General features: G+C 40.9%; 2 protein-coding genes across 7 annotated transcripts; one reads left to right on the top strand and one right to left on the bottom strand.

Annotated features, from left to right (window-relative positions):
* The first annotated feature begins 190 nt into the window (after positions 1 to 190).
* Positions 191 to 5,773, top strand: LOC108919916 (uncharacterized). Of its 3 annotated transcripts, XM_018728316.1 has the most exons (6): positions 191 to 284; positions 958 to 1,347; positions 2,394 to 2,429; positions 2,831 to 2,866; positions 3,447 to 3,584; positions 4,770 to 5,773. In XM_018728316.1, exons 1-6 carry the CDS (start codon positions 242 to 244, stop codon positions 4,928 to 4,930), a joined length of 804 nt encoding a protein of 267 aa, XP_018583832.1. In that variant the 5' UTR covers positions 191 to 241; the 3' UTR covers positions 4,931 to 5,773. The 3 variants fall into 3 exon arrangements, with proteins under 3 accessions (XP_018583832.1, XP_018583833.1, XP_018583834.1); XM_018728317.1 differs by lacking the exon at positions 2,831 to 2,866; XM_018728318.1 differs by lacking the exons at positions 2,394 to 2,429; positions 2,831 to 2,866.
* A 6,625-nt stretch (positions 5,774 to 12,398) lies between these two features.
* Positions 12,399 to 27,247, bottom strand: scamp4 (secretory carrier membrane protein 4). Of its 4 annotated transcripts, none has more exons than XM_018728320.2 (7): positions 27,177 to 27,247; positions 22,462 to 22,507; positions 21,860 to 21,988; positions 16,445 to 16,601; positions 16,259 to 16,360; positions 16,051 to 16,168; positions 12,399 to 14,513 (listed from the first exon to the last, which is right to left on the bottom strand). In XM_018728320.2, the coding sequence occupies exons 2-7, from the start codon at positions 22,466 to 22,468 to the stop codon at positions 14,331 to 14,333; spliced, it is 696 nt and encodes a 231-aa protein (XP_018583836.1). In that variant the 5' UTR covers positions 22,469 to 22,507; positions 27,177 to 27,247; the 3' UTR covers positions 12,399 to 14,330. The 4 variants fall into 4 exon arrangements, with proteins under 4 accessions (XP_018583836.1, XP_018583835.1, XP_018583838.1 ...); XM_018728319.2 differs by having other exon boundaries at positions 27,149 to 27,227; XM_018728322.2 differs by lacking the exon at positions 16,051 to 16,168 and having other exon boundaries at positions 27,149 to 27,227.
* Between the last annotated feature and the right edge of the window lie 96 nt (positions 27,248 to 27,343).

The raw sequence follows: 27,343 nt of genomic DNA, 5'->3' as shown, positions 1-27,343 counted from the left end.
AATAGGTTGACAGATGACACAAATTATCTCTGCTTTATTGCTTATACAGTTGAGACAACACATTGCAACTCACATACCCCCATCTGCTTTTTAACGTCACTTTATGTCAAGCCCCTCCTATCTACCCGCAGACTACCTGCTTACCAAACCACCCTTTTGCACTCATTCTTTTGATCTGTATCAGCAAAAACAGTAAGAACAAAGAAAGCCAACCTACTAGTCTCCTTTTAGAACCATTGCAATGGAGGTCTGGTGCATAACAGCACATCTAATGCTGTTAACAGGTAAGGGCAACCTTAATTATGCTAAAAAAGGCAAAATTATAAAGAGTCAATGGTTTTCAGAATGCTGGGTGTTAATGGAAATATTAGAAATGGCAATTTAGTTTTTTCTTATTTAAAGTAATATTTTACATACATTTGGATACACTTGAATACTGTTTCTACATGATAAAATTCTTCTAGCTTTTCTTTCTCTGCGCATTTTAGACACTGTCAAGTATTGGCAAGCTTTAGTAATTATGGTTTTGCATTTTTGTGTTTTATTCTTACATTTTTGGGATGTTCTAATTACCATAATAACCCAAGAGCAATTCATCAATGCTTTGTGGTGACATATGGTGAAATTTGCACACTATTGCAATGGGACAAACAAATTGGTAAATTACCGTACAGTTAAATTACAGTAATGAGGAAATAAACACAATTAATAATTGCATTTGCTTTGCTTGCAATTAGGACACTAAGCACAACTGAAGAGCAAAACATGCTGGCAACTGCATTTTTTGGTAGATGACTTCAACACAACTTGGTGTTCTTTGATGACTCATACAGTATTGAAAATTACAGCACAGAAAACCCCATTAATGACACCATTTCTATTGCTCTAGTCACTTGAATTCTATATGCCTGTGCTTCTTTCTCATGTACTGATTACTCTGCACCAATGACTTTTTAGCACCCGGGACTGAATTTGTGGATGCTATCTGTGAAGGAGCAGATGCACACCTTCACTTGGAGCATCAGGAAGCATTTATTGGATCTTCTCCAAGTTTCAACTGCACTTTCACGCTGCCAAATGGGGCAGAGAGATTCAGGGTCAACTGGCTCCTGAACCAAAGCACTGATAAACACTGCCAGGGCTTCGAGCTCTCCAGTCAGACTCCAACCGATCAGACAGGGGCATCGAGGAAAGACCAGCATGTTTACCAAGTGACTGAAAAAACCCTGTCCCTGCTAACAGTAAAAGATGTTGGATACAATTACAGTGGCTGGTACTACTGCCGTGTCACTGTGGAGATTCCAGAACTTTGTCATTTCTGCAGCCGTGGAGCACAGCTTATCATCAGTAAGTACAAACAAAGGGTCACCTCAAAACAACATCCAACAGTTACAGGATGGAGAGAAAAGAAAGCAGAAATTGGTTTTGCTGGCAAAGCTTTTATAATTTGCTATGAATGAGGTATAGACTTCATCACCCAACTTAATGATCTCATTATCCATGTTTATTCATTTTAATATACAACAATAATGCATATATATCCATATATAAATCCATTGTCAACAACCACTAGTCACATAAATTTACATATATACAAACATTCAGGAATACATTTACATTTACTGAGTTTACCGATACCGTGACCTCTTGCATCAGCTTCTGTGAGGAACTGTGCATGTAAACTGTAGTTTACATTACATTTATTTATTTAGCAGATGCTTTTCTCCAAAGCGACTTCCAATGAACTCTATGCAGTGTCATCAGCCCACACACCTTATTCACCAAGGTGACTTACACTGCTAGATACACTACTTACAATGGGTCACTCATCCATACTCCAGTGGAGTACACTCTCTTTGTCACTCACACACTACATGTACACATAAAGTATATATTCCATCATGTTACTAAAACTTTTATGGTATGATATGGTTTGCTGGTAAGTACATATATAGTGGAATATGCTTTACGATATTGTTTTCTGGATTTCTTCTTCCTCTCTTTTTTTAGAATGGGCATTATTGTAATCATGTCCTCTTTTTCAAAATCTTGTTAAAATCACAAGTCCCACACTTTAATCCCATGAAATCTCTTGGAATATCCTCAGATTGAAGGAATATATCAGAATGTGCATGCACAAATTGTTGTGAAATACTCATGAAATATAAATATAAAAATATTAATTTTTGTCTTTTAAATGAAGAACATTAAGTACCATGATGGTACAGCAACCAAAGAAAAAAACTCACACATATACACACACACACGCACACGCACACACACACACACAGATATATAATATGTATATATAGACATATATAAAATGTAATTGTACTTAATTCACTAAATACAAATGCAATGTTTTAACTTTGGTGCATTTACTTCTGTTACAGAGGGCAATGATACTTTTGCAACTTTCCACACTGCAGGTCAGAATGTGTCTGTTATTTTTACTGTTATAACAAGTAACTATGCACTACATGCAAGACCCAAATCTGTGCTAGAGGCAAAACCCTGAATTAGCACATCCTGTTTCCACTATGAGAGAACAACACAAAACTGAACAAAGTTTAATGGAAATTGAGAGCATCAAATTTAATTCAAGTACATTGGGAGTAAAGTTGTTTATGTGAAGTTTTGCATCTTGTAATCTTATTAATCTTGTAATCTGATTGATTCCAAATTTTTTCAAATTGCAGATGTAAGAGGAAGTCACGGAACCATGATATACACATACATATATATGCATATATATATATATACACACACACATATATATATATATACCCAATGCAATATTTTAACTTTGGTGCATTTACTTTTGTTACAGAGGGCAATGATACTTTTGCAACTTTCCAAACTGCAGGTCAGAATGTGTCTTATTTTTTTTGTAGTGCTGTTACAACATATAACTATGCACTACATGCAGGACACAAATCTGTGCTAGAGGCAAAACCCTAAATTAACACATCCTGTTTCCACTATGAGAGAGCAACTCAAAACTGAACAAAGTTTAATGGAAATTGAGAGAATCAAGTTTAATTCAAGTCATGAATTCATTGTCCTTTCAGATACTGTATTCACTTTATTTGCCAAGTTAGCAAATATTTCCAGCCTGCTCAGTAATTTACATCGATTATTTATTATTTATTCCTTATTACGATACAGATTCAAGTAAATTAAGTATATCTTGAAGTACATAATAAGTCTGATATCCTAATATGCAGAATAGTCTCAATTACTATACAAGGAAATAACTTCAATGATCATTTAGTTGAAATTGTTTATATGAAGTTTTGCATCTTGTAATTTCATTAATCTTGTCATTTGAATAATTCCAAGTTTTTCAATTTGCAGATTTAAGAGGAGTCATGGAACCATAGTCTAATTATCCGGTTAAAGTTCCATCTTTTGTCTTTTCTTTTCATTTTGTTCCACATCAATAGCCCCCAATATCTCCCAGACTGTTCCCACATGGAGTGGAAGGTGGTTGCTCTTCATTGCGGTGCCATCTGGAATTATCTTGCTGGCTGTGTTCACAGTGGGCATCTGGGTCATTTACAGGAGAAAAAGCCACAGTTCAGGTAAAAGTGTGATACTGTACATCTAGTTAGACGCAAACCATACTGAATTACAGAAAGAAAAGCCTAAGGTACTGTGAGACACAAAAATTCTTGGATACTGGACTTCACTGCAGAAGTAATGAAAAGAAAACCACCAACCAGATTGCAGAAGAGGGTATGAACTTTAAACATCACATATCATCTGAAACCGCTTGTCCCATATGGGGTCGCGGGGAGCCGGAGCCTAACCTGGCAACACAGGGCGTAATGCTGGAGGGGGAGGAGACAAACCCAGGACTGCGGGACATTAAAATGACTGATGTTTATTTCTTTCATTCCAGATGTTTAAATGTTCATTAGATGTAAACTAAATTGTTTTTTTGGATTTTCTGCTTACATTTATTCATTTATCAGACACTTTTCTCCAAAGTGCTGTACATCTCATAGAAAATACAATGTATTCATTACATTAGCGGGAAGAGACACTTAGATGCAGATGTGTGATTCTTAACTGCAGTTCCTTTCTTTCCACCAAATGAACCAACGTTCATCACACGAATAGCTGCATATAACTTTATCCGAATATCCAAGATTCCTGATCACCTTCCTAGTAATCTTTTTTTGAGATATATATAAACATTTCCATTACATAAATGTATATATAAAGATTTACTTCACATAAATGTTAATATAAATGCTTAAAATTACTTGCTGTATTAGTAGGAAGTGTAGTCACATTTCTCTACTTTCAACCCTCTAAATTAGCACATGGTACAACTGTATGTGTGACAGATTTTAGAGCAGTGACTGACAGTGGGGACACAAATTTTCTTACTCAAAGAATGAAAAACAAGTTCTGCAGAATGTCAACTGAAATGAAGGCTGATCTTTCGTGGCCAGAGGGCTTCCTATGCAGCCCCCAGACTGTAGACCGTGTTGTCAGTGCAGGTGGGTGTGCGGTTAAGTGCTGAGAGTCGCAGATGACAAGATAGCAGCAGAAGTACGTGTCTGTGCCTCGGAGACCGATGTCACATGCTGAGAAGAGACGTGTGTCCGCCATGTCAACTTCTCTTCAAGGAGCAAACTGTTTTTTTCAGAGTCGTAAGCCTGAAACTGAACCAGCGGTCAGTGATAACCTTAAGTCAGCAATGTGTCATGAAATGGGCCCTTAATCAAGTATGTCTCCTTTTTCTCATTCGTCTCTAGAAAATCCAATCTATGAAAACATGCATCCAGCAATCAACAAAGCAGCTTCACCTCATAGAGAGGAGAAAAGAACCTCTAGTTTGGCTATGCTTGATCACACAGGAATCGCAGAACAATCAAGACCCCCAGGTGGCAAGTGGAGTCCAAAGCCATACATTTAACCTATTTTTGCATTGTGGTTTTCTCAGTGTTCTTCATGCAAACTGCATCTGTTGTTCAGCTGCCCACTATATACCTCATGCAGTGGAGGTTACTCTTTTTCCAGTGTCAGAAATCTAAAGAAAATGGAAATTATCAATGGAAATGACAATTTCATGTTTCAATCTCGATAAAACTGTGAGAAATCTCTACAGTACAGCATTGCCTGATGTAAGCACTGCGTCTATGTCTAGTTCTGAGTAGCACGAATAGCTCACCAACTCGTGACGCCTCCTATATGACGGGTGGCCTGGCTCTCATACACAGAGAGGTCAGGAAGAGTGGAAACTGAGGGGTTCCTTTTCGTTTTCAGGTTGCAAGAGTTCAGGGAAACAAAAATATATCTCTATCTGATATCATTCATGTTTTTCCTTCCAGAGACATACTGTGCTATGAATGGTGAAGATGCAGAATTTTGTATATTTATTCATTTGCAAAGGGACCCACATCACTTCACCATATAGTAAGGAAATCTAAACAAAAGTAATACAAGTACACAGCTTATAATGCAGTTTGAAATGAATTAGGAAAACACGTCTTTCTACAGGCCATCACCAATTGTTGTTCACATGCGCAGGAGAACTGGTTTTCACTGGAAAAGTAACTCATCGCTCATGGCTAAGAGCTGAAAACCCACAGAAAGAGGGTCAGGGTTGCATGCGGTAAAGTAAGAATATGCAAGCCTGACACCACGCTGCAGTTAAATCTGCTCTTACATTTTCTAGCCATGAGTCACAGCACTAGATTTCACCTTATTTCATTTTTATCCCGTAATTGTTTTGTTTAATATTTTAACATTTCCACAAAACCCATAGTCAAATATATTGCAGTTTATTTTATTCTGCATGGATTCTATCTACATTTCTCCTTAAATATATCAATAATCTAAGTTAAATGGATTTTTGTGATGTTTTCAGAAGTTTCCAGATACTGTAAATTGCATGTACATTTTATTTAATAAAAAAATTATTGTCTGTTTCTGTGTCATATTTAAACAGTATTCAAATTAATAGAGCACTTGTATTAAGTTATAATACTTGTATTAAAATAATATTTTTTGAATATTAAGGTAAAAAGAGAATGACGAGAGGGAACACAGAACTGTAACGTTACAGGGGTCAACCACAGCACTATAAAGTCATTTTGTGCTACTGCCTTGTGTTAGCTATTCATTTGTTATTTTAATTAAAAATTTACATGAACCATAATAATTAGAATTCTTTAAAATCATTTAGTTATGATTTCATATTAAATGTGCAAGTATAGTCATAAAAATACAGTGTGTTACAAATGACTGCAATAAACTTCGACAAATTGTAACTCATGCAGTTATTCACTTTCCTTAACTTGTCCAAGTCAGGGTCATGGTGGCCTGGAGCCTATCTTGGAAGTACAGTACACCAGGCCGAGCAGGGCTTGTCCTGGATGGAATGTCAGTCCATCGCATTGAATTATATCTGTGACTGCATAATTATCAAAATTCATTTGTCTTCAACAACTGCATAATGCAGACTGCAATTGCAGCAGAACTGAGGCAGAGGACAGCAGGGGTCCTAACAAAAATAAGTTTCTAATAAATAGGCGAACTAAAAATAGAATACTGAAAACCAATATCAGTACCCAAACAAAATACTGTACACTAATAGAGATAAAGTTGTACAAAACATTGGGAATAGGGAGCAGTACTCTCCCTTCATGTACTCCCAGTCTCCTTGGCCCCCATATGTCTCCCTTCCACTTTCACACCAGCTGATTTATTTTGTAAATTGTCTTAATTGTTTGTTTAGAGGCAACTGGTCTTCATTAACAGGAACTTGGCAGGGTCCTGGAAATGGTGCCATGCCTTGATTCTGCCTCTTGCCTGCTCACTCTCTGTACTGCCACTCTGTCCTACCTTGGGACTCTAGAGCTAAAGGTAAAGGTGACAGCTATTCCATACAAAAACAGCACTGTGCAGTAATCATTGAGGCAGTCCATTGGCCAATGGGATCTTATGTACCCGACTCCATCTTCAATCATTTAAGCTCACCTGCAGGTGTCTGCCCACATTTATGACCCCACTGTCAAAATTTAGAACAGCACAAAGAACGGAGCTGTCAAGGGGTGAGCCCCCACACTTGGCCTCTCTCCTTCTCCAGTTCTACAGATCATTCTGTCTCCTTGGTGGCTGAAAACAGGGTCAAAAATGTCTTGATTCCTCCCAGCACTTCCACAACCATTAGTTGAACAGGATATGGGTTAGGGAGGAATACTATGAGCTCTGGCTGGCGGACATCATCCCATCATTGGTTGGACAGGCCCAATCAGTTACTTTGTCTTTGGAGTGCAGCTCCAGGTCCTCCTGCCAGCTCAGGTCAGATGGACATAGTGATGGCATTGCTGTGCACAGCTGGCCAAGCACTGGGATGGCTAGGACAAGCTGGGGCATACTGAGCAGGAGACCAGACAGTCCAGCACTAGACGTGGACCTATCATAGGCTATGCACCATCATTAAGGCCAAACAGCACAGTGAAGGTAGGGTACTCGTCCTCATCCAACTCAAATTGTATTTTCTATGAGATATACGTCACTTTGGAGAAAAGCATCTGCTAAATGAATAAATGTAAATTAAATGTAAATGTAGGTCATGGCTACTTTTTTTTTCAACTTTGAGCTCCTGTGCCTCCTGGTGGCTGGAAATAGCATCATCCCAAACTTAGGGTGATGTTCAAAGCTGTCGGCAGTCAGTTCACTGAGCATCAATTTGTGCAAGAGCTCACCAACATAATTAACTATTGTGTATTTCACAATACAAAACTGATTTTTTTATTTATTTTTTTTTTTTGTGAAGGCCATCAGTTCATTTAAGATTTGTGCACTTTATAGAATTATGCTAGGGTGTTTTATTTAAGAATAAAACTTTCTCTGGGCACAAACAGAGAACAGTGGGCAGCATACCGGTTAAAGCTGCTGCATTCGGACCTAAACATTGTAGACTTGAGTCTCACTGCTAGCAGTAATATCCTTGAGCAAGGTACTTACCCTAAAAATTACTCTGGTAAAAATTACCCAGTGGTACAAATGGGTAAATAACTGTAAGTATCTCAATGTTGTGAATTGCTTTGGAGAAAAGTGCCAGCAAAATTAAATAACGTGAAACAGAGAAAACCCTGGGAGAGGACGTAAGGTGAATGATCTTTAGTCCCTCTAACAACTCTTGAAGTCTCTCTCTTAACTTGAACTATATCACATAAGAACCTTAAAATGCTGGTTTCCACAGCAGACTCATAATTTCTTGAAGAGCAAACAAGATGTGAGTAAACTAATTGGGCTGTGATGGCACTGGTGGTTGTGAGTATAAGAAGTGGAAATGTTTCTTTAAGGTTCATTTGCCTGCTCTGTCCAAGAGCCCAGCTTGACGAACCCCTGTTAAGCATGTCCTCCTGGTGAAGGACAGGGAATTAAGAAGCAGACTTTTCTACAATGTTACTTTGTGTCTCTAATTCTCCTTTTGAATCAGAAAGTGGCTAAGAGCTGATGTTTTTTGATTTTTTAAAATACACTTCATGCCATAGAAGCCAAATATTATAATTTTTTTAAGAATAAATAATAATTTTATGCTGTATGCAAACAACACATCAATTTCAGGGGTGGAATTATTTAAAGGCTGCCCAAAGTACAGCCCATTTAAATAATTTGCCACTTAGTTTCACACTTAGTTCCACAAAAACCAATTATTTTGTTACATTCTTTTAAAGTTTATTGTACATAAGCATTGACATTTGACAACATTTTGCCCCATGGTTGTACAGCAAGAGCAAAGAGAACACTGCATGCAAAACACTGCTCATCATCATCATCATCACTACATAATAAAATTGTTTGGTGTCAGTGATGCTAAAGAAAGTCACAGTGTATAGAGTAGTCTAAGCAAATGAGAAAACACAGTTCTCTCTTGTCTAGAGTCCCCCAACAACCCTCTCCAGCTGATACGGAATGCTTTTGCATGAGTTTACATTTACATTTACATTTATTCATTTAGCAGATGCTTTTTTCCAAAGTGACGTACATCTCAGCAAAGTACACTTTATGCATTACATTAAGAGAAAGAGACATGGTTGCAAACATGTGACTCAAGTAAACCTAGTTTGTTGCCTACCACTTGCTGCACCAAGGTTCATTGTTCAAGTAGGTGCATAAAACACAGGACAGACAAATCCTCATACCCTTCAACCAAAATTTTTTTCTTTTAATAATAATATTATAAGATACACAAGCAAGCAAAAACAATGCTGGTGTAGTGGCTGAATAAAGGCTTTATCTGGTGATGCTCATGAAGTTACAATGCATGAACATTTACACCGTACATGAGCTGGTGAAATTTTGGGCGAAATGGGTCTGAAAAAGTGAGTTTTCAGACCCTTCTTGAATGTAGACAGAGTTCCTGCAATTCTGAGTGAGAGGGGAAGGTCGTTCCACCACAAAAGAGCCAAAACCGAGAACCTTTACCTTTGGTGCGCGGGACCACCAAGTGAGCAGATGAGCAAAGGGACCTAGTTGGGGTGTAGCGGTTGACCAAGACCTGTAAATAACTGGGAGCAGTTCTACTGATGCATTTGTAGACAATAACCAGGGTCTTGATTTGATTCGGGCAGCTATAGGAAGCCAGTGCAGGGAAATGAGAAGATACGTGGGAACGCTTTGGCAAATCAAACACAACACGTGCAGCAGTATTTTGTAGAAGCTGCAGAGGTTTGATGGCAGTAGCAGGAAGGCCACACAGGAGAGAGTTGCAGTAGTCCAGACAGGAAATCACCATGGCCTGGACAATTAGTTGGGCAGAGTCAGTTGAGAGATAGGAATGGATCCTATGAATATTATGCAGGATGTATCTGCACGAACAGGTTGTGGCTTCGATGTGCTGAGAGAAAGACAGACTCGCGTCAATTGTTACTCCCAGACTCTTAGCCAAGGAAGCAGGCAAAATGAGTGAGATGTCCAGTTTGATCGATAGATTGTGAAAGGAGGACGGGCCAGCTGGGAGGTAAAGAATCTCTGTTTTGGAGAGGTTGAGTTGGAGGTGGTGATCAGACATCCACAAAGAGATGTCTGGCAGGCAGGCAGCAATGCGTATGGAGATGTCTGACGAACCTGGTGGAAAGGCAAGGAAGAGCTGAGTATCATCAGCATGTCAGTGGTATTTGAATCCATGGGAGGTTATGACTGGACCAAGGGAGGAGGTGTAGCTCGAGAAAAGAAGGGAACCCAATATCAAGCCCTGTGGGACACCGGTTGAGAGAGGCAGAGGAGAAGAACGAGAGCTTCGCCAGACCACTTGATAGGATCTGTCAGATAGGTAGGACTCAAACCATTTTAGTGCCCCACCTTTGATCCCAAGCTGGTTAAGAGAGGAGAGTAGAATCCGGTGGTTGACTGTGTCGAATGCTGCAGACAGATCAAGGAGGATAGGGACCCGAGGAGAGGAAGGCGGCTCTAGTGGCTTGGAGAGCATCAGACACTGCCAGAAGACTGATAACCATTGAGGAGATGGTTCCGGGTGAGGAAATCAGACAGTTGATCATAGGCCGCCTGCTCTAGGGTTTTAGACAGGAAGGATAGAGGAGAGAGACCAGTTTGTAATTTTCAACCAGATTGGGATCCAGGGAGGGTTTTTTTAACAGAGGTGAAATTAGAGTGGTTTTGAAGGCAGCTGGGAAACAGCCAGAGGAGAGCGAGGAGTTGATGATCTTAGAGGTGAAGGTGGAGAGTTGCGGGGAAATGTTCTGTAGGAGTGACGATGGGATTGGGTCAAGCGAGCAGGTGGTGGCTCTGCGCAGTATCATGAGATCAGAGATTTCTGATTAGGAGAGCGGCTTGAGTTATGCTTGATCTGCCAAAGCATTCCCATGTATCACCCTCTTTGCCTCTCTGCACTGACTTCCTGTATCTGCCCGTATCAAGTTCAAGACTCTGGTTAAGGCCTACAAAACCATCAACGGATCCAATTTCCAAATATCTTTAAGACCTGTTTGCTTGCTATGGTCCAACCAGACTGCTACAGGCACCCAACTCTAGCCACCTGGAGGTACCACGAACAATAGTCCAAATTCAAAAGCCTGACGGTAGAATAAGCTCCCTCTTTCCCTCAAAACTGCTGAATCTTTCTCAATATTCAAGAAAGGTGTAACATCTATTTTGGATTCATTTCTCTCCTGATCTCTTAACTGCTCAATAAACATACAGTATACTACATTATCTGTTTAATAATTAAAAAGGGAAAACTGTATGCTGCAACATGTGTAATGTACACTAGTTTATACAGTGGCATATGACAAATTGACTGTACTCAAGAATTACGCCTGCATCCAAATCTATATTCTGTTAAATTAATGCACTTTTTGTATCTTCCTCAGCTTTTTTTCTTCTTTCGGAAAGGATAGGTGTTTATATTAATTTTTTCAGTGTTGTTGAAAGGTTATAACCTGATGTGACACACTAGTGAGTCGTGTCTGTGCCTCACAGAGATGTGACTGCTGTTCTGGGTTCATGGTATCCATGTCCAACTGCACATCTCCCAGCTCCAGTCATGTGCTGTAGACTCATACTGTGAAGCTCCATTCCACAAATGAAATTGTTGGCCTCATCTTCTCTATGCTTTTAATTACTTTCAGTCTTGCTCATGGTTTGAAGGTGGAGCTGTACTCAAACGCAGATCAATGAATAGTCACATGAGGAGAGTCTCCACGCTATTGCAGAGCGTTGCTGAAGGGTGACTCTTTTGGCTTTACTAGTAATAATGGATTTTTGATGGGGACTGTTACCAGTCTCCGTGCTTTTTTAAAGGAGATATGGTGGTGCAGCACGGGGTGCTGGTGGTTCACAGCTCCTGGGCTGTAGCAAATTTTCAGCTTAAAGCCTGACTCAGTCTGTGTGGAGTTTGCATGTTCTTCCTGTTGTTTTTCATGGGTTTCTTCCAGGTGCTCCAGTTTCGCTCCACAGTCCAAAGACATGTGTTTTAGGCGAATGGGTGACTCTAAACCCCCTTTTGTTTGTGGATGTGTGAGTGAATGACCTGTGATGGACTGGCTTCCATGGTGTGCTCTGCCTCATAGCCAGTGCATCTAGAATAGGCTCTGGACCACAGGGAGCTTTATTGGACAAGTAGGTTTTGACACTGGATGGATACTTCCTTTTTCTCACCAGAATTGATGTTAAAAATGTTTCACAGAACCTAATTTCAGCAGTTCTTTGTAAATACACTGTTTGTCTATACTTCTGGCAAGGAATGTAATAAGAGATACCTCAGTCATTTCTGATGCTTTCTGCCTGTATAGTTATCCTATCAAAGGAGACCTGTATGGGTCTCCATCCTACCAAGTCAAATATACCACAACAGGAACCCATGTCTTGACTTAAGGAAAAAACATTCATGGAGTACAAGTTAGAAGTTTTTATTGAGATAGATGAGTCAGGGAAAATGGCAGCCATAAAGATACACATATTTATTCTTCATTACAAAAAATTCAGAAAGCTTTCACACACAATATATTTTAAAAGCTTACGAATTTGTTTATTTTGTCAGAAGACATAACATTAGGCATCATTTAGATATATTTATCAATAGAGCACATTCAGGAGTTAGAAGTATTAAGTTGTGCTCATGCATTCAGGCAAAGACTTAGTATAATGTTCCTCATAGAGCTTGATGAAGGGGTCACACTTGCTGCTGAGCAAGGTTGCTGAGGACCCTGAACCCTGCCTCCCTTTCAATACTTTTGGACAAAAGAGAGGTGGAGCAGAAGTGGTGTTGCAGAGAAGAGTCCATTCAGAATAGTGAAAGTTAATAAGGATTTATACATGTTACATATTATAGCCAGGCACAGCCAGGGGTTTGGTTTAATACTTTACTCCTGAAATGTCCTTTTTACAAAATGTCAGTTAAAAATTGAACATTAAAAATTCATCAATGGAATGTCTAAACAAAAGGTTCCTAACTAATACACTTAAAGGGCACTTCAAAAATTAAAAAAATAGAAGCATACCCACCCTTAGAGATGGAGAGACACACTTTGAGGAAAAAAGCTTAATGACAGTAAACTTCTAGTCACATATTTTGAGTGGCTGAATTCCACCACCCAGGTTGTAAACATGATTGTCCAACTGAGAGAATGCTAAGATAAGCTGAGCTGGAATGATGATGCTGACAGAGACTGTTTTGGCCCTAGGATAAGGCAAGAGAGGCAAGCAGGGTCACCGTGTTAAAAGTTCAGTAGAGAAGCCATCATCTGTAATGATTCTGAGGGAAAGAAATGTAAGACCATTCCAGTGCTGAAGAGCTTCAAATCACTGTTATAGTCACCAGCATCTGCCTCTTACCGTGTAGTAATGGGAATGTACAAAAAGAAGGAACCTTGCTTCATATCAAGAAACGTCAAATTATAGATTAAGATTGTGCTCCGGCAATGTGCAGCAGTCAGGGGTTCTTCATAAAAAAAAACTACATTCTGCCACAGAGAATCTTGCATTACTTTAACATCAGCACATCATGTCTCCAGTGGTTAGTAAGAAGTCTCTAAAAAAGTATTTTGTAAAGAGTATTTTGCAAAATAACAAAAAATAAGTGCACTTACAAGCAGAGCTGAGAAAGAGGATAAAAGGCATACTTCACTCTATATGTGTTAATCAGGCACTCTCATGAATCACCTGTGCTATAAATATTCATTCACCAGTAAATAAATATTTACCAGTTTTTTTGTCAAAGAAAATCTCTGAAGTGTATTGTGTTAAGTAAACAGACCACATGATACTGTTGTTTTCACTCTGCAGACTGTGAAATGCAAGTGTACGCTACTATGGGTCTCATTTGTGGAAAATGGCATGGAATTTTTCCAGCATTCTCCATGGAAAAAACAGAGCAATAGAGCTCTTCAAACACCTGTAATATAATATCAAATAAAACTATTCTGTCACTTAAATCTAAGAATATCATGCTGAATTTCCAATGAACAGCAAAGCTCTTGAAAAATTATGTGCTTGACTAAGACTCCAGTAAGGTCCTAAAAAGGAACATAGATTCTACAGTAACAAAAAAGAAAGTATTTGAATATGACACTGCAGTCACTGCATTGTGTCTGTGGTCCATTTCATTTCCATTAAAACTAGCCAGAACTGCAGTTGGTGACAATAAAATGCACAGTAACTCTTCTGGTAGTGTTTTTTTAGTGCATGACTTTTCTTTGTTTATCCGATCTTAACTTCATGACAAACAACTTTGTGTGGTGACATTGTTTCTCTGTGCTGTCAGACAGCTATCCACGCTTCAGCTCCTTGTATGCAAAAGAGAGGATTTGCTCTCTGTCTGCACCAAGTGGTTGGCTGTGGCATCACCAGCTGCTGTTGTCAGGGTAGCTCGGTACAGCAGCTGGGTAATGGGGGAGATTAGAGCCGCTGCTGGCGATAGCATTAAAGCCTGCATCACGGACAGGAGCACTCTTCCAGGCGCCGCTGCTCCACTCTTCCTGTGCACGCTGAAAGCTGCCCCCGCCACCACGATAAAATTGGTGCACCTGGAGAGGACACATGGTTCACTGCTGCTACTCAAGGACATGTGGGTCATCCACAGACACAATAAGGCCTTTGCGCATTTCTTTGTAAAAGTGCTTAATATGTCCAATATGCTAGAGAAGAGGGCTGTGTTTGTGCATGTTTTTTTTCTAACCTCGTGGTGATATTTACTTTTTATATTCCATATGGTAAGATTAGATTAGAGTTACGTATAGCCTGTACTTACGAACCACCCCCTTAATGACCGGAAATAGATTTCTTCTGTCACCCCTAATTAACCCTGTTATATTAAAAATTCAAGTTATTATACATACAATGATTCGAAATAACAAACGGGCGGGCCTTGCAACGCGCATGAAAACATTGCGCGACTACAGCAGTTTGTCAGCTCGTAGGCAGGGGATGTGAGCGTGAGGTAGGACAGACTTTCTTTTCTTGTTAACAGTGTCTCGTGTGTTACAGTATTTGGCTTTAATTTTTTTGTTTTTACCCTCCCAATCATGGCACCAAAGTGTAAATATGATGCAAGTGATGGTGATGCACCCAAGAAAGAGAAACGACCACGATTGAAACTAAAGAGGAAATAAAAAAGCGAAAGGTGAAACGCCAGTGAACAACGGAATGGAAAAGCAAACAGAGTTTCTTTAATGTTTTGCGTGCATGCACACACACACTATTCCTCTTCCTCTCTCTGAGAGAGCACTTGGCTACAAAAGACAGTTCTTTCCAGTTGCCTTCTCAAACCTTATTCTTTCAAGTCCTGTCCCTAATGGTTTCCCGTTCCACGTCTCTTTGATAACGACTGTCCGCCTTGTCCCTCGACCCCATCTAGTCTTTTAATTTGAATAAACGATCCTGCACTTGGGTCCAGTCTCCTCCATGTCCTCTATTCATCATAACAGTAGTAACATTTATTACCTCTTTCTATGTATTTCTCTACTAAAAATACTGTAGTTAATAACAATAAAATGTATTATTAATTATTATTATTATTATTATTATTATTATGGGGGCGCGGTGGCACAGCGGGTTTGGCCTGTGCCTGCTCTCTGGTGGGTCTGAGGTTCGAGTCCCGCTTGGGGTGCCTTCCGACAGACTGGCGTCCCATCGTGGGTGTGTCCCCTCCCCCTGCAGCCTTGCGCTGTGTTGCCAGGTTAGGCGCCGGCTCGCCGTGACCCCGCTCGGGACAAACAGTTTCAGTCAGTGTGTGTATTATTATTATTATTATTATTATTATTATTATTAATAATAATAATAAATAATAATAATAATAATAAACATCACATTATTACATTGTATTATTATTACTGTATTGTTATATTAAAGATGTTTTAGTGTATCCGGAAGTGTTTCTTTAATGTATTTTTATGCATAGAAAGGTACAGGACATACAAAGTCAAACATTTGATAAACTGACATTAGATACCCACCATACCTAATTGTTCCGATTTACGTCAAAATTGGAATTAAAGACAGACTGAAGACAAGGAACTCGTTCGTAATTCGGGGACTGCCTGTATACAGTTTCACAATTCTCACCTTGACGAGAAGCACCACCATAAGCACCGCCACTATGGTAAACTGCACGGCGGAGAAGAGCATCACCACAGCAGAGGCCACATTCTTACTGAAAAACATCACGGTGGCGAGCCAACCACTAGGCACAGACAGGATTCATAGTGAAAAATGCTGATGTCAACAGAGTCTTTCACAAACAGTGCTAAAAAACATGACAGCACACACTCACCAAGCTCCCCAGCCAGAGATGCCAACAGCTTGGATAATCACGAAAACACACTGACAGAAGAACACGAAGAAAAACAGCATGAAGTTGAAGGAACTGTCTGCCCTGGAAGAAGGAGAGTAATAAGAAGTCAGCTTTACCCATGACCACGCACATCCATGTTGTCCTGCTTTTCATTTTGGAACTTACCGGAAACCCTTGTAGAGAGGTCTAAACCAGCAAGTGTAACTGCAAGGGCTGAAGATCAGCAACCAGAGCAGTGAGAAGCCAAAGTTCACACCATCACCACCGCCTGCCCACCAGGCTATACAGGAAATTACGTTCACACACAGCGTGGCTGAGTACACTGCAGAGGGGAGACATACAGTTTTCACGTGAGGTTCACACCCCGCGTAGCAGTAGGTAGCATAGTGGTTACATCTGCTGCTTTTGGACTCAAAGGACACATTAAAACCCCACCTCCTGCTCTTGTACCCTTGATCAAGGTACCTACCCTGAACTGATACTGTAGCGTTCCCCCCAAAGAACTACCAGAAACAGGCTCAGAAGTCAGGGTAATAGGAACATGCTCTTTATTGCCCGTGTACATGTCGTTGCCCATGTACATTTCTTAAGACACTCCAGACAGTATTAAGAAGTTTTCGAATGCTGGAGAGTTACCCCGGGTCACTTTAAGCCCCCCTACCCTGCACAACGGTTAGGAGGTCACCCCTTGAACTCCCCAGAATTCCCTCCGTGGCAAACTGAGCATAAGCAATACAACAACCAATCAGAACAGGGCACAAGACTACGTACATGAATAAACACTAATACAAACTATTAACACTGAACTGTATTGGCTTTCCTTGGCGCCATTAAAATACAGTAAAAATTATCCAGCTGTATAAATGGGTAAATCGTTAGTAGCTCACACACACAGCATGGCTGAGCACACTGCAGAACAGACACGCTGTCATTCATGTAGCATGTAGCAGCCAGAAGTACCCAATTAGTACCCAATTATTTGGATAGCTGAATGCGTTTTAAAAATTTACATAACTGACACAGTTACGCTAAATGTAGAACATCTGTCATCCTCTTCATAGTGAAGAAGGCTGAATACTGAAAGCTGTCCATGCTGACAATAGAGGCATTAACTCTCATAACTGTGGCTATCCTACCCTCTGTTATGTCGCTGCATGTCTCTGATCATTTCATCTCTTTCCAACCATGCCTCACCACTAATGCCTCTCCTTCTTCTGCACCCATTGTCACCTTATGCCGTAACATGAGATATCTCTCGCCTTCCTGCCTTACCTCTGCCATGCTGTCCACTCTTCTTTCTGCTGCACAATTCTCAGATCAACAGACAATGCCATTAATGTTTTCCTCTCTGCCTTATCTTCCTCTCTTAACTCTCTGTCCACTAACTTCCAGACCAGCACAACCCAGTGCCACCCCATGGCTGACTGATGCACTACGTGCTATCAGGACCAAACTCCAGCTACAGAGCAACAATGGCAAAATCCAAAACTTGCATGGACCTGGAGGTCTACAAGCAACTATTTGCTATTTTTCACTCTGCTGTCTCCTCTGTTAAAACAACCTTCTCCGACAACAAAACACAGTCCTCAACTTTTTTTTTTTTAAAAATTCAGACTGTCACCTTCTCATCCCCACTGTGTTCTCCACCACCCCCTTCTCCTTCTTCTCTCACTGCTGGTGACTTTGCTTTGTTTTTCAGAGACAAAGTCAATGCAATTACAGACAAGTTCTTAGCATCACCCTGCCCTGTTCGCGCTGGACTTCCATGCAAAAGTCACACTTTCCGAATTCAAGTCACTTCCAAAGTTAAATCTCCGACCTCCCAATATCACACAGAGCCACCACCTGCTCACTAGATCCGATCCCATCGACACTCCTACAGACTATCATCAACTCCTCGCTCTCCTCTGGCTCCTTCCCATCTGCCTCAAAACCGCCCTCATTTCACCTCTGGATCCTAACTCAGTTCAAAACTACAGGCCACTCTCCCTCCTCTCTTTTCTGTCTAAAACTCTAGAACAAGTGGCCTGTGATCTACTATCCGAATTCCTCATCTGAAACCAGCTCCTTGATGGATATCAGCCTGGTTTCAAAGTTGGTCACTCCACGGAGACGGCGCTCCTGGCAGTGTCTGATGCCCTCCAGTCGGCTAGAGCTGCTTTACTTTCCTCGGTCCTCATCCTCCTCGATCTGTCTGCAGCATTCAACGCTGTCAACCACCGGTTTCCACTCTCCTCTCTTAGTCAGCTTGGGATCAATGGAGTGGCACTAAGATGGTTTGAGTCCTACCCATCTGACAGATCCTATCAAGTAGTGTGGTGGAGCTCCCGTTCTTCTCCTCTGCCTCTCTCAACCGGTGTCCTGCAGGGCTTGGCACTGGGTCCTCTGCTCTTCTCGATCTACACCTCCTCCCTCAGCCTGGTCATTGCCTCCAATGGATTCAAATACCACTGCTACGCTGATGATACCGAGCTCTTCCTCTCATTTCCACCTGGAGCATCAGACATTTCCGCACAGGATCTGCACAGATGTCTGATCACCACCTACAACTCAACCTCTCCAAAACAGAGATCCTCCACCTCCCAGCTGGCCTGTCTTCCTGCTATGATGTGTTGCCCAAACTGGGCAAGTCACTCATTTTGCCTACCTCCTGAGTAGGAGTGATGATTGACTCAAGTCTTTCTTTCTCTCAATACATCGGAGCCACAACTCGGACATGCAGATACATCCTGCATAACATCCGCAGGATCCGTCCTTACCTCACAACAGACTCTGCACAACTACTTGTCCAGGCCATGGCGACATCCCGTCTGGACTACTGCAATTCTCTCCTGACTGGCCTTCCTGCTAATGCCATCAAACCTCTACAGCTGATACAGAATGCTGCTGCCCGAGTTGTGTTGGACTTGCTGAAGCATTCCCATGCATCTCCCCTACTTGTTTCTCTGCATTGGCTTTCTATAGCTGCCTTGATCAAATTTTAAATAAGATATGATACTTTGTCACTGTATACAATACAATGAAATGAAATTCTGTATGGCAACCCTCAGAAGAAAAGGAGCAGAAAGGACATTGGTTACAAACAAATAAGTAAATAAATAAAATAAAATAAAATAAAATAAAATTTGGGGGGGAGTAAAGGAATCAGCAGCTGGCTTTGTGATCAGCTTCCTCTGGTTGGCCAAGGAGGGTATGATAGTGGCCACAGCTCTGGGAAAGAAGCTGTTCTTCAGGACAATAAAAGCCCACACCAGCAGACTGAAGTGTTTGCCAGATGGCAGAGGGTCAAACAGAGAGTGACCGGGGTGTGTGGTGTCCTTGATAATACTGCCAGCCTTCTTTCTCAGTCAGCTAGCATAGATTTTGTCCAAGTTGGGGAGCCCCATCCTGACAATGGGCTGGGCCGCCGTCACTACACCATGCAGATCTTTCCGCTCAGCAGTTGTACAGCTGGCATACCACACAACACAGTTGGTCAGAATGCTCTCAGTGGCGGTCCTGTAGCAGGATTTTCTGTGGGAGCTGGACTTGTTTCAGCTTCCTGAAAAAGAAGAAGCTTTGTTGGGCCTTTGTGACCAGATGTGAAGTGTTGCAGGTCCATGTCAGCTGTTTTGACACATGGACTCCAGGGAACTTTAGGCTTTTCATTGCTCCTCCTTGAGTGTTTGGCGGGGTGGGGGGGTCCTATCGCCATTGTTCTCCTGAAGTCCAAAATCATCTCCTTTGTCTTAGAAGTGTTAAGGACCAGGTTGTTGTCCTTACACCTCTCAGCTAGATGTTCCACCTCAAGCCTGTAGACCGTTTCCTCATTATCTGAAATCAGCCCAACTATCGTGCTGTCGTCTGCAAATTTCATTATGGAGTTGGAGGTGTGGAGGGGCTTGCAGCCTGTTAGTGAGGAGTGTAAAGAGCATGGGGCTCAGCACACAGCCCTTAGAATGATGGTGGAGGAGATGTGGTTACCAATTTTGACCTGCTGTGGTCAGTTTGTGAAGAAGTCCATGACCCATGAACACAGAGAAGGACCTAGGCCCATGTTGTTCACTTTGCTGACTGGTTTGTGAGGGACAACAGTGTTAAATGCAGAGCTAAAGTCTACAAATAGCATCTTCACATAGCTATTTGGTTCTTCTAAGTGTGTCAGAGCGGTGTGGAGAGCTGTTGTGATGGCAAACTGGTGCTTACCCAGATCAGGTGGGATAATGGTTCTGATGTGTGAAAGCACAAGCTTCTCAAAGCACTTCATGACTAGGGGTGTTAAGGTCACTGCGTGATAGTCATTCAGGCCCTTCACAGCTGGTTTTTTGGGCACTGGGATAATGGTAGAGGATTAAAGACATGTTGGAACTGCAGCTGGTTGTAATGAGAGGCTGAATATCTTAGTAAATATTTTTGTAAGTTGGTCAGCACATGCCTTCGGTACCCAGCCGGGCACTCCATCTGAGCCTGCCCCCTTGCCTGCGTTAACTTTCTTCAGGGTGGTCCTCACCTGGTGTAGAACCAGTATCGACTCTCCTGCAGGTGGGTTGATAGGTGAAAAAGACCCTCTGCTCCGAGTGTCGAAGCGGGAAAAGTACTGGTTCAGAACATCAGGCAGTTTGGCATCATCAATGGGCAGTAGATTAGTCGTCTTGTACTTAGGGGTTATTGTTGTCGAATTCATCCTCAATGCCAGTGACCCTGGTTATGGCCTACAGGACTTGATTGGCCGCTACACTTCAACCAGGCTGCTTTGCTCTTCCACATCTGCCAGCTTGGTGGATCCCAAGCACAAAAGGTAAAGCACAGAGGTTCTCGGTTCTGGCTCCGTTGTGGTGGAGTGACCTCCCCCTCTCACTCGGAACTGCTGAATCTCTGTCCACATTTTAAAAGGCTCTTAAAACTCATCTCTTCTAGAATCACTTTGCCCATGATTTTAAGTTCATGTAAGGTGTAAATGTTCATGCACTATAACTTTAAGATCATGCCCAGATAAACCTTTACAAAGCTACTCCTGTAATATACCATAAATGTTATATACATCAGAAAAAAAAAAACTGAGTGAAGGTGATTTGGAATCATGGATATCTGGATAGTGTTATGTAACTACTCGTGATGAACATTGGTTCGTATGGTGTACAGAAACAAATTATCTGCACTTAAACACATGTCTGCATCTATGTCTCTCTGCTAATGTAATGCACACATTGTATTTTCTATGAGATGTACATCGTTTTGGAGAAAAGCATCTGCTAAATTAATAAATGTAAATTTAATTGTAAGAGCGACCCTTCTTATCATTGGCTGCAGTTCCTGTAACTCAGAATTCAGCACCTATCATGAATAATTTTTCATAATTAATTGCAGCATCGATCATGTTTCAGGCCTTATGTTTAGATGGTTAGACTGACCAGAACTTGGACTACACCAGTACCAGATATACAACTAAACAGGAACAGGTCTAATCTTGTTTGAACAGACTAAAGGAAGCTGATCTCAGAGCATGAATATTTCCTACCAGGTTGGACAAGGCCAAACTAAAGTTGGACTGGATACACCTGCACCTGAGCAGCAAGTTTTAATTAACTGATCTCTACTCACACATCCAGAGATTGTAGGCTCTGCGGACAAGCTGCCGGTACTGCGGTGGGATCTCCTCCTCAAAATTTTGGTAGAAGCAGGGCTTGATGGGTATAACACTAGGCAACGGAGGGAAGTTGTTCACCCGCTCTGACATGTGTTGAAGAAGGGACAGAGGGAACACACAAATGGACAATTCAGTAGGGAAACAAAAAGAACCTGTTAGTAATACAACATCTCCTATAAAACACTTTTTTAGTAACAGTGATGTATACTGATGCTTGAAAGTTTGTGAGCCCTTTAGAATTTTCTTTCTTTCTGCATAAATATGACCTAAAATGTGATCAGATTCTCAGGTAAGACCTAAAACTAGATAAAGAGAACCCAAATAAACAAGTGAGACAAAAACATTATACTTGTTTATTTGTTGAGGAACATGATCTATAGGGTTCACAAACTTTCAAGCACTACGGTTTTTGGTTAAGCAGTTCTATTCTAGATTGGATATTAAAAAAACAGAAACAGACACTTCATTGCACTTCCCCCCCCACAATGTACTGTATATTGTATTGTCCTTGTATAAAAATACAAAACATTTAATATTTAGTCATGTTTAGACTCACCTGTCATTTTATTATCTTCAGTATGTTCTTTAGGTACTTCTTATAACTGCAAATACATATTAAATGTATTATATATGTTATACATATGATATGTATATACAGTTGACCCTCCCACATCGCGGAGGTTATGGGCTTAGCCTAACACTCACGATGTGGGAAAAACAGCGGGAAATTTTCGGCTCCCCTAGGCGAGAATTGAGATTTGACTAGTTTTAGGACGTTTTTAAAGCTATTTGGGATGGGTATTTGGTCATATAAAGGTCAGTGTGAAGTAAAAATGAGAAAAAAAGAGAAAGAATTTTACAACAAACATTAAAAATACAATTTACGTCAGAATTGTCACGGAGTTTCCCTGGGATGGAAGCGCCAGACCCAAGCACGGAGCACCGAAAGATCTTTCATGGAGCAATCCAGAAAACATGGTCGAAAAACAGGCAAAGGGTCAACGATGTGTGAAGAAAATCCAAAAGGAGAATCCGAGAGTTGTAATCCGGTAAATAGGCAAGGAGTCGTGGTAAGCCAGGAAGTCGTGGAGATAGGAATCAGGGAAATCAGGATAGCAAAAGCAAGGTACGCAAATGAGGAATAACGCTGAACAAGGTTCCGCGTCTGTGCGTGTTCTGCACCTCCCTTTTATGTGTCCGTCCCCTGATCCACCGCAGGTGCTCCTTGATGCGCCGAGGGGGGTGTGACAAGAATACCTGTAATTAATCTACAATACTGTACCTACACCAGCCTACATCAAGACATACCTATAGCCTAGCCTACCTTAATAATAATAATAATAATAATAATAATAATAATAATAATAATAAATAAAAAAAATGTTGTATGGGTACTCACCATTAATGTATATGGCTGAAATAACTCTGCTATTGAAGACTTTTCTGTACAGTAATCTTGAACTAAAATTAGGCCTACATAGGATGAACATGATGACTGATGATGAATTTGACGAAAAACTTACATCTCTCTCACACACAGTTCTTGCCGTACAGTTATGAGACACACACACACTAATACGGAAACACACAAAAAACGTATTATAACACTAATGATTAATAACTAAATTACTATGTACATTACACTACACTAATGTTTGTCAATTGTACAGCATTATAATGACTTACTGAAGAAAAGGTCTTGAATCATTACGGTCTTTGTCATCGTCCTCTCGTACATGTTTGGTAGGCCAAGGAGGATGAGGAGGGGTAGGTGTTGGTCCTGTGGGGAGGGCTGGTCTTGGTTCTTCAGTGGTAGCAGAGGTGGAAAGGGTGGGGGGAGGCAGAGCTACGGGGTTTTACCTTCGAAAAATACACTGTGATTTCGGTTTGGCTTTTTTGCCTCTATTTCTTTAAATATGGTAGTATATGAAGATAGTGCCTGTTCTACTGCTTCTCCTACTTTCAACGCACGTGTCATAGATGGGTCGATGTCATAAAAATGTTTCATCCAGACCTAACCTTACGCAGAGCAGCTGCAATCTCATCCAACGTAAAATTATCTTCTGTCACTGTTTCTTCTTTGTCTTCTTCTTCATCTCTTACAGCTTCTGCTTTGGGAGCAGTCAGCTCCATAAGATGCCAATCTGCTAATTGTTTGACGTTGGTTTCAAGCAACTCTTCAACTTCCCCTTCATTCATATCCTCAAACCCTTACTCACCCACTTTCTTTGCCATCTCCACAATGTTTTTCAAAAGCATTAAGTTCACTTGCTCTGGAGCGTTTTCTAGAGCCTCCGGACATTCTGGCCAAACATCCTCGCAGCAAGAGGTTACTTTCTCTGGTTTGACAGTTTTCAGGGCTTTTTCAAACTCGGACCTTTACGTTTTGGAGCCACGATTACATACAACACACAAAGTTTATGAGATAAACGCGGGACACAAGATCATTACGTGGGAGGAGATGTTGTACACGTGTCACTGAGACCATTTTGGTGTTCTGAAGCACAGATATCCACAGTTTTTTTTTTTTTCGCAAAGTCGAACTTTTTACAAAATTTAACATGAAAGTGTATATTTGAGGTATTAAACAATAAAATACATTATACTTACTAAACTTTTTTACGTTTTCTTTACTTGTCGTCTGCTACGTGCATCATCTACATATGGCTTCGCGGTTTCCCGCACAAGACTACAAAGCTCCCAAAAATTAATTAATTAATTAATTGTTTGTTGCCAACCCGCAAAAAATCAAAGCTGCGATGTGGGAGGGTCAACTGTACATTATATATGCATATTTAACCATTCATTTTAAAGTGGCAGAAAGCACAATAAAAGAATAAGGTTATGGACTAGTTCAGCAGGAATGAAAATGTCAAGACATTGAACATAACTGTGTGCATTTATGTAATCAAAAATCTAAGTGCAAAAAAGGAAATATAGCCTTATATAGGGAGATAAACCTATCTTATTCAAAGTATATATAACCCATCTTTTCCAAATATATAGATATATGCTGCTACCTTCTAAAGCAACACATTATATAAGTGCTGTGCCAAGTCACTACTTGTGATTTAAAAGTAATGTTTTCTGAGAGACATTCAGACAGGTATTCTTTTGATAATATCACAGTACTAGGTTAATTTATCAATTCATCATCAATAACTACTTGTCCAGTGCTAGGTCATAGTGGTCTGGAGCCTATCCATAACATCCAAACATAGGGCATAAGACAGGATACCCATGGAACCACACCATTTCACAGAGGACATTTAAACACATACTGCCACTGCTATCAATTTGGAGTCATTAATTCACTTGAACGCATCTTTAGACTGTGGGTGAAGGACAGAGCACACAAAAAAACCCCAACATGAACATGGGGAGAACATGCAAACTCCACTGACCATGATTCTAACCCATCCTCAAACACACAGCCCAGATGTTCTAAGGCACCAGCTCTACCTGCTACAGCACTATACCATGGACACAGCACAACTGCTTTAACAATGAAATGAGATTTGTGCACAACAATATATTAATCTGCACCCTATTAGGGCTACATTTCACCTAAAGGGATACACTCTACAAGCAGAATTCCAGCAGCTCCACAGCCCCATGGGCTCTGGAAAAAGGTCATTCATTACCTTCTTCTCCTTTCCAGGAACTTCAGATATTTTCTTGTGCATCACTGCCTGCCTCTTAGACATCTCTACCTGGATGTCTGATCACCACCTACAACTCAATCTTTCCAAAACAGAGATCCTTCACCTCCCAGCTGGTCCATCCTCCTATTAAACTAGACAACTCACTCACTTCACCTCTTCATTGGCTAAGAGCCTGGGAGTAATGATTGACTCAAGTCTCTCTTCTTTCCAACATACTGAAGCTACAATTTGGTCCTGCAAATACACTGTATACAGGATTGCAGGATCCACCCTTACCTCACAACAAACTATACAAAGCTCCTGGTCCAGGTCATGGTGATATCCTGCCTGGACTACTGCAACACTCTCCTGTTTGACCATCTGGATTCTGCTATCAAACCTCTCCAGTTAATACAGAATAATGCTGCAAAACTATGGTTATGACCTACAAAACCATTGAATGATCTGCTCCCCAATGTCTACAAGACCTGATCACTCACTACATCCCAACCAGACTGTTACGCTCTTTCATCTCTGTCTGCTTGATGGTCTCATGTACAAGAGATCCAAAATCAAAAGCACAAAGTTTTTCGGTTCTGCCTCCAATGTGATTGAATCACCTCCCCCTCTCACTCAGAACCGCTTAATGTCTCTCTTGGATACATGCTTTTTATGTTTAATCATTTTTAATACTTCGTAATAATTAAAAAGGCTACAGCCAACTACTTATGAAATGTAAAGTAACTGAGAAGTAAAAGAGTGGAATAACTTGTTTAAAGAACATGTCAGAATGACAAAACGTGTGATATATATCTGTAATGTACACTATATATGTATATACATTTAAAAATTGAGAGAACAGCTGAAAAGATCATTGGAGTCTTTTCACCCACCATCAACACCTCATACAACTGCTGCATCCACAAAGCCACCACTAGTATTGCAGATGACCCCTCTCATTGACTCTTCAACCTCTTGCCATCTGGCAGAAAGTACAGGAGCATCCGTGCCACCACCAGCAAACTCTGCAACAGTTTCTTCCCTGAGGCAGTCAGATTACTCATCAACAGACAACACCTGCTGCCTCCCAACGCTCACACCTGGCAAAGTCAAACAGCTAACCCAGTACGACTCCATAGCACTGCACACCCGCTTGTGCTTTACAAAGGCAAAGTGGCATCAGACACTTTTGGAACTCATTTTTACTGCTACTTAACACTATTGCTACTACACAACAGTTTACAGCTTACACAGCCCATCATCCCCATGTCCTGTGTCTACGCGGTTCTGTTCTGTATTGACTGTCCTGCACCCATCTCACGGTCGTGTATTTGCATTTATTTATCATGTAGTGTGTGAGTGACACAGAGAGTGTTTCACTGATGTATGGATGAGTGACCCATCGTAGTGTCTCTCTAGCATGAGTAAGTTACTGTTTCTCAAACGACTCGGACTGACCATCATCAGATATCGCAAAACTAACTTGCTGAGACAGCCACACTAGTGCTGGGAAAAAAAAATAACTTCAAAATTTGAAAACCGTAGTGTTAAATATTTAAGGCTGCTAACAAGAGTGTAGTAATTAAACATGCAACTTACGTGTAAAACAAATATTTTAAGGAGGTACCTGAGAACCGCTAACTCCAAACCCGTCGTGATAAAGCAGTCCAGCCGCGTGAGTGACAGGAAGTGCTCCACCGGAATGGTAGGAATTGTAGTTTTCCTCTCATCTTTATTTATTTGAAATGATAATGGACAGGACGGTTTTGGAACTACAGGTCCCGGAGTTACACA

This window comes from Scleropages formosus, chromosome 9 (genome assembly GCF_900964775.1).
Source record: "Scleropages formosus chromosome 9, fSclFor1.1, whole genome shotgun sequence".
Taxonomy (NCBI): Eukaryota; Metazoa; Chordata; class Actinopteri; order Osteoglossiformes; family Osteoglossidae; genus Scleropages; species Scleropages formosus.
Note: the sequence above shows the minus strand (reverse complement) of the source record. Positions and strands in the feature narration are given on the sequence as shown.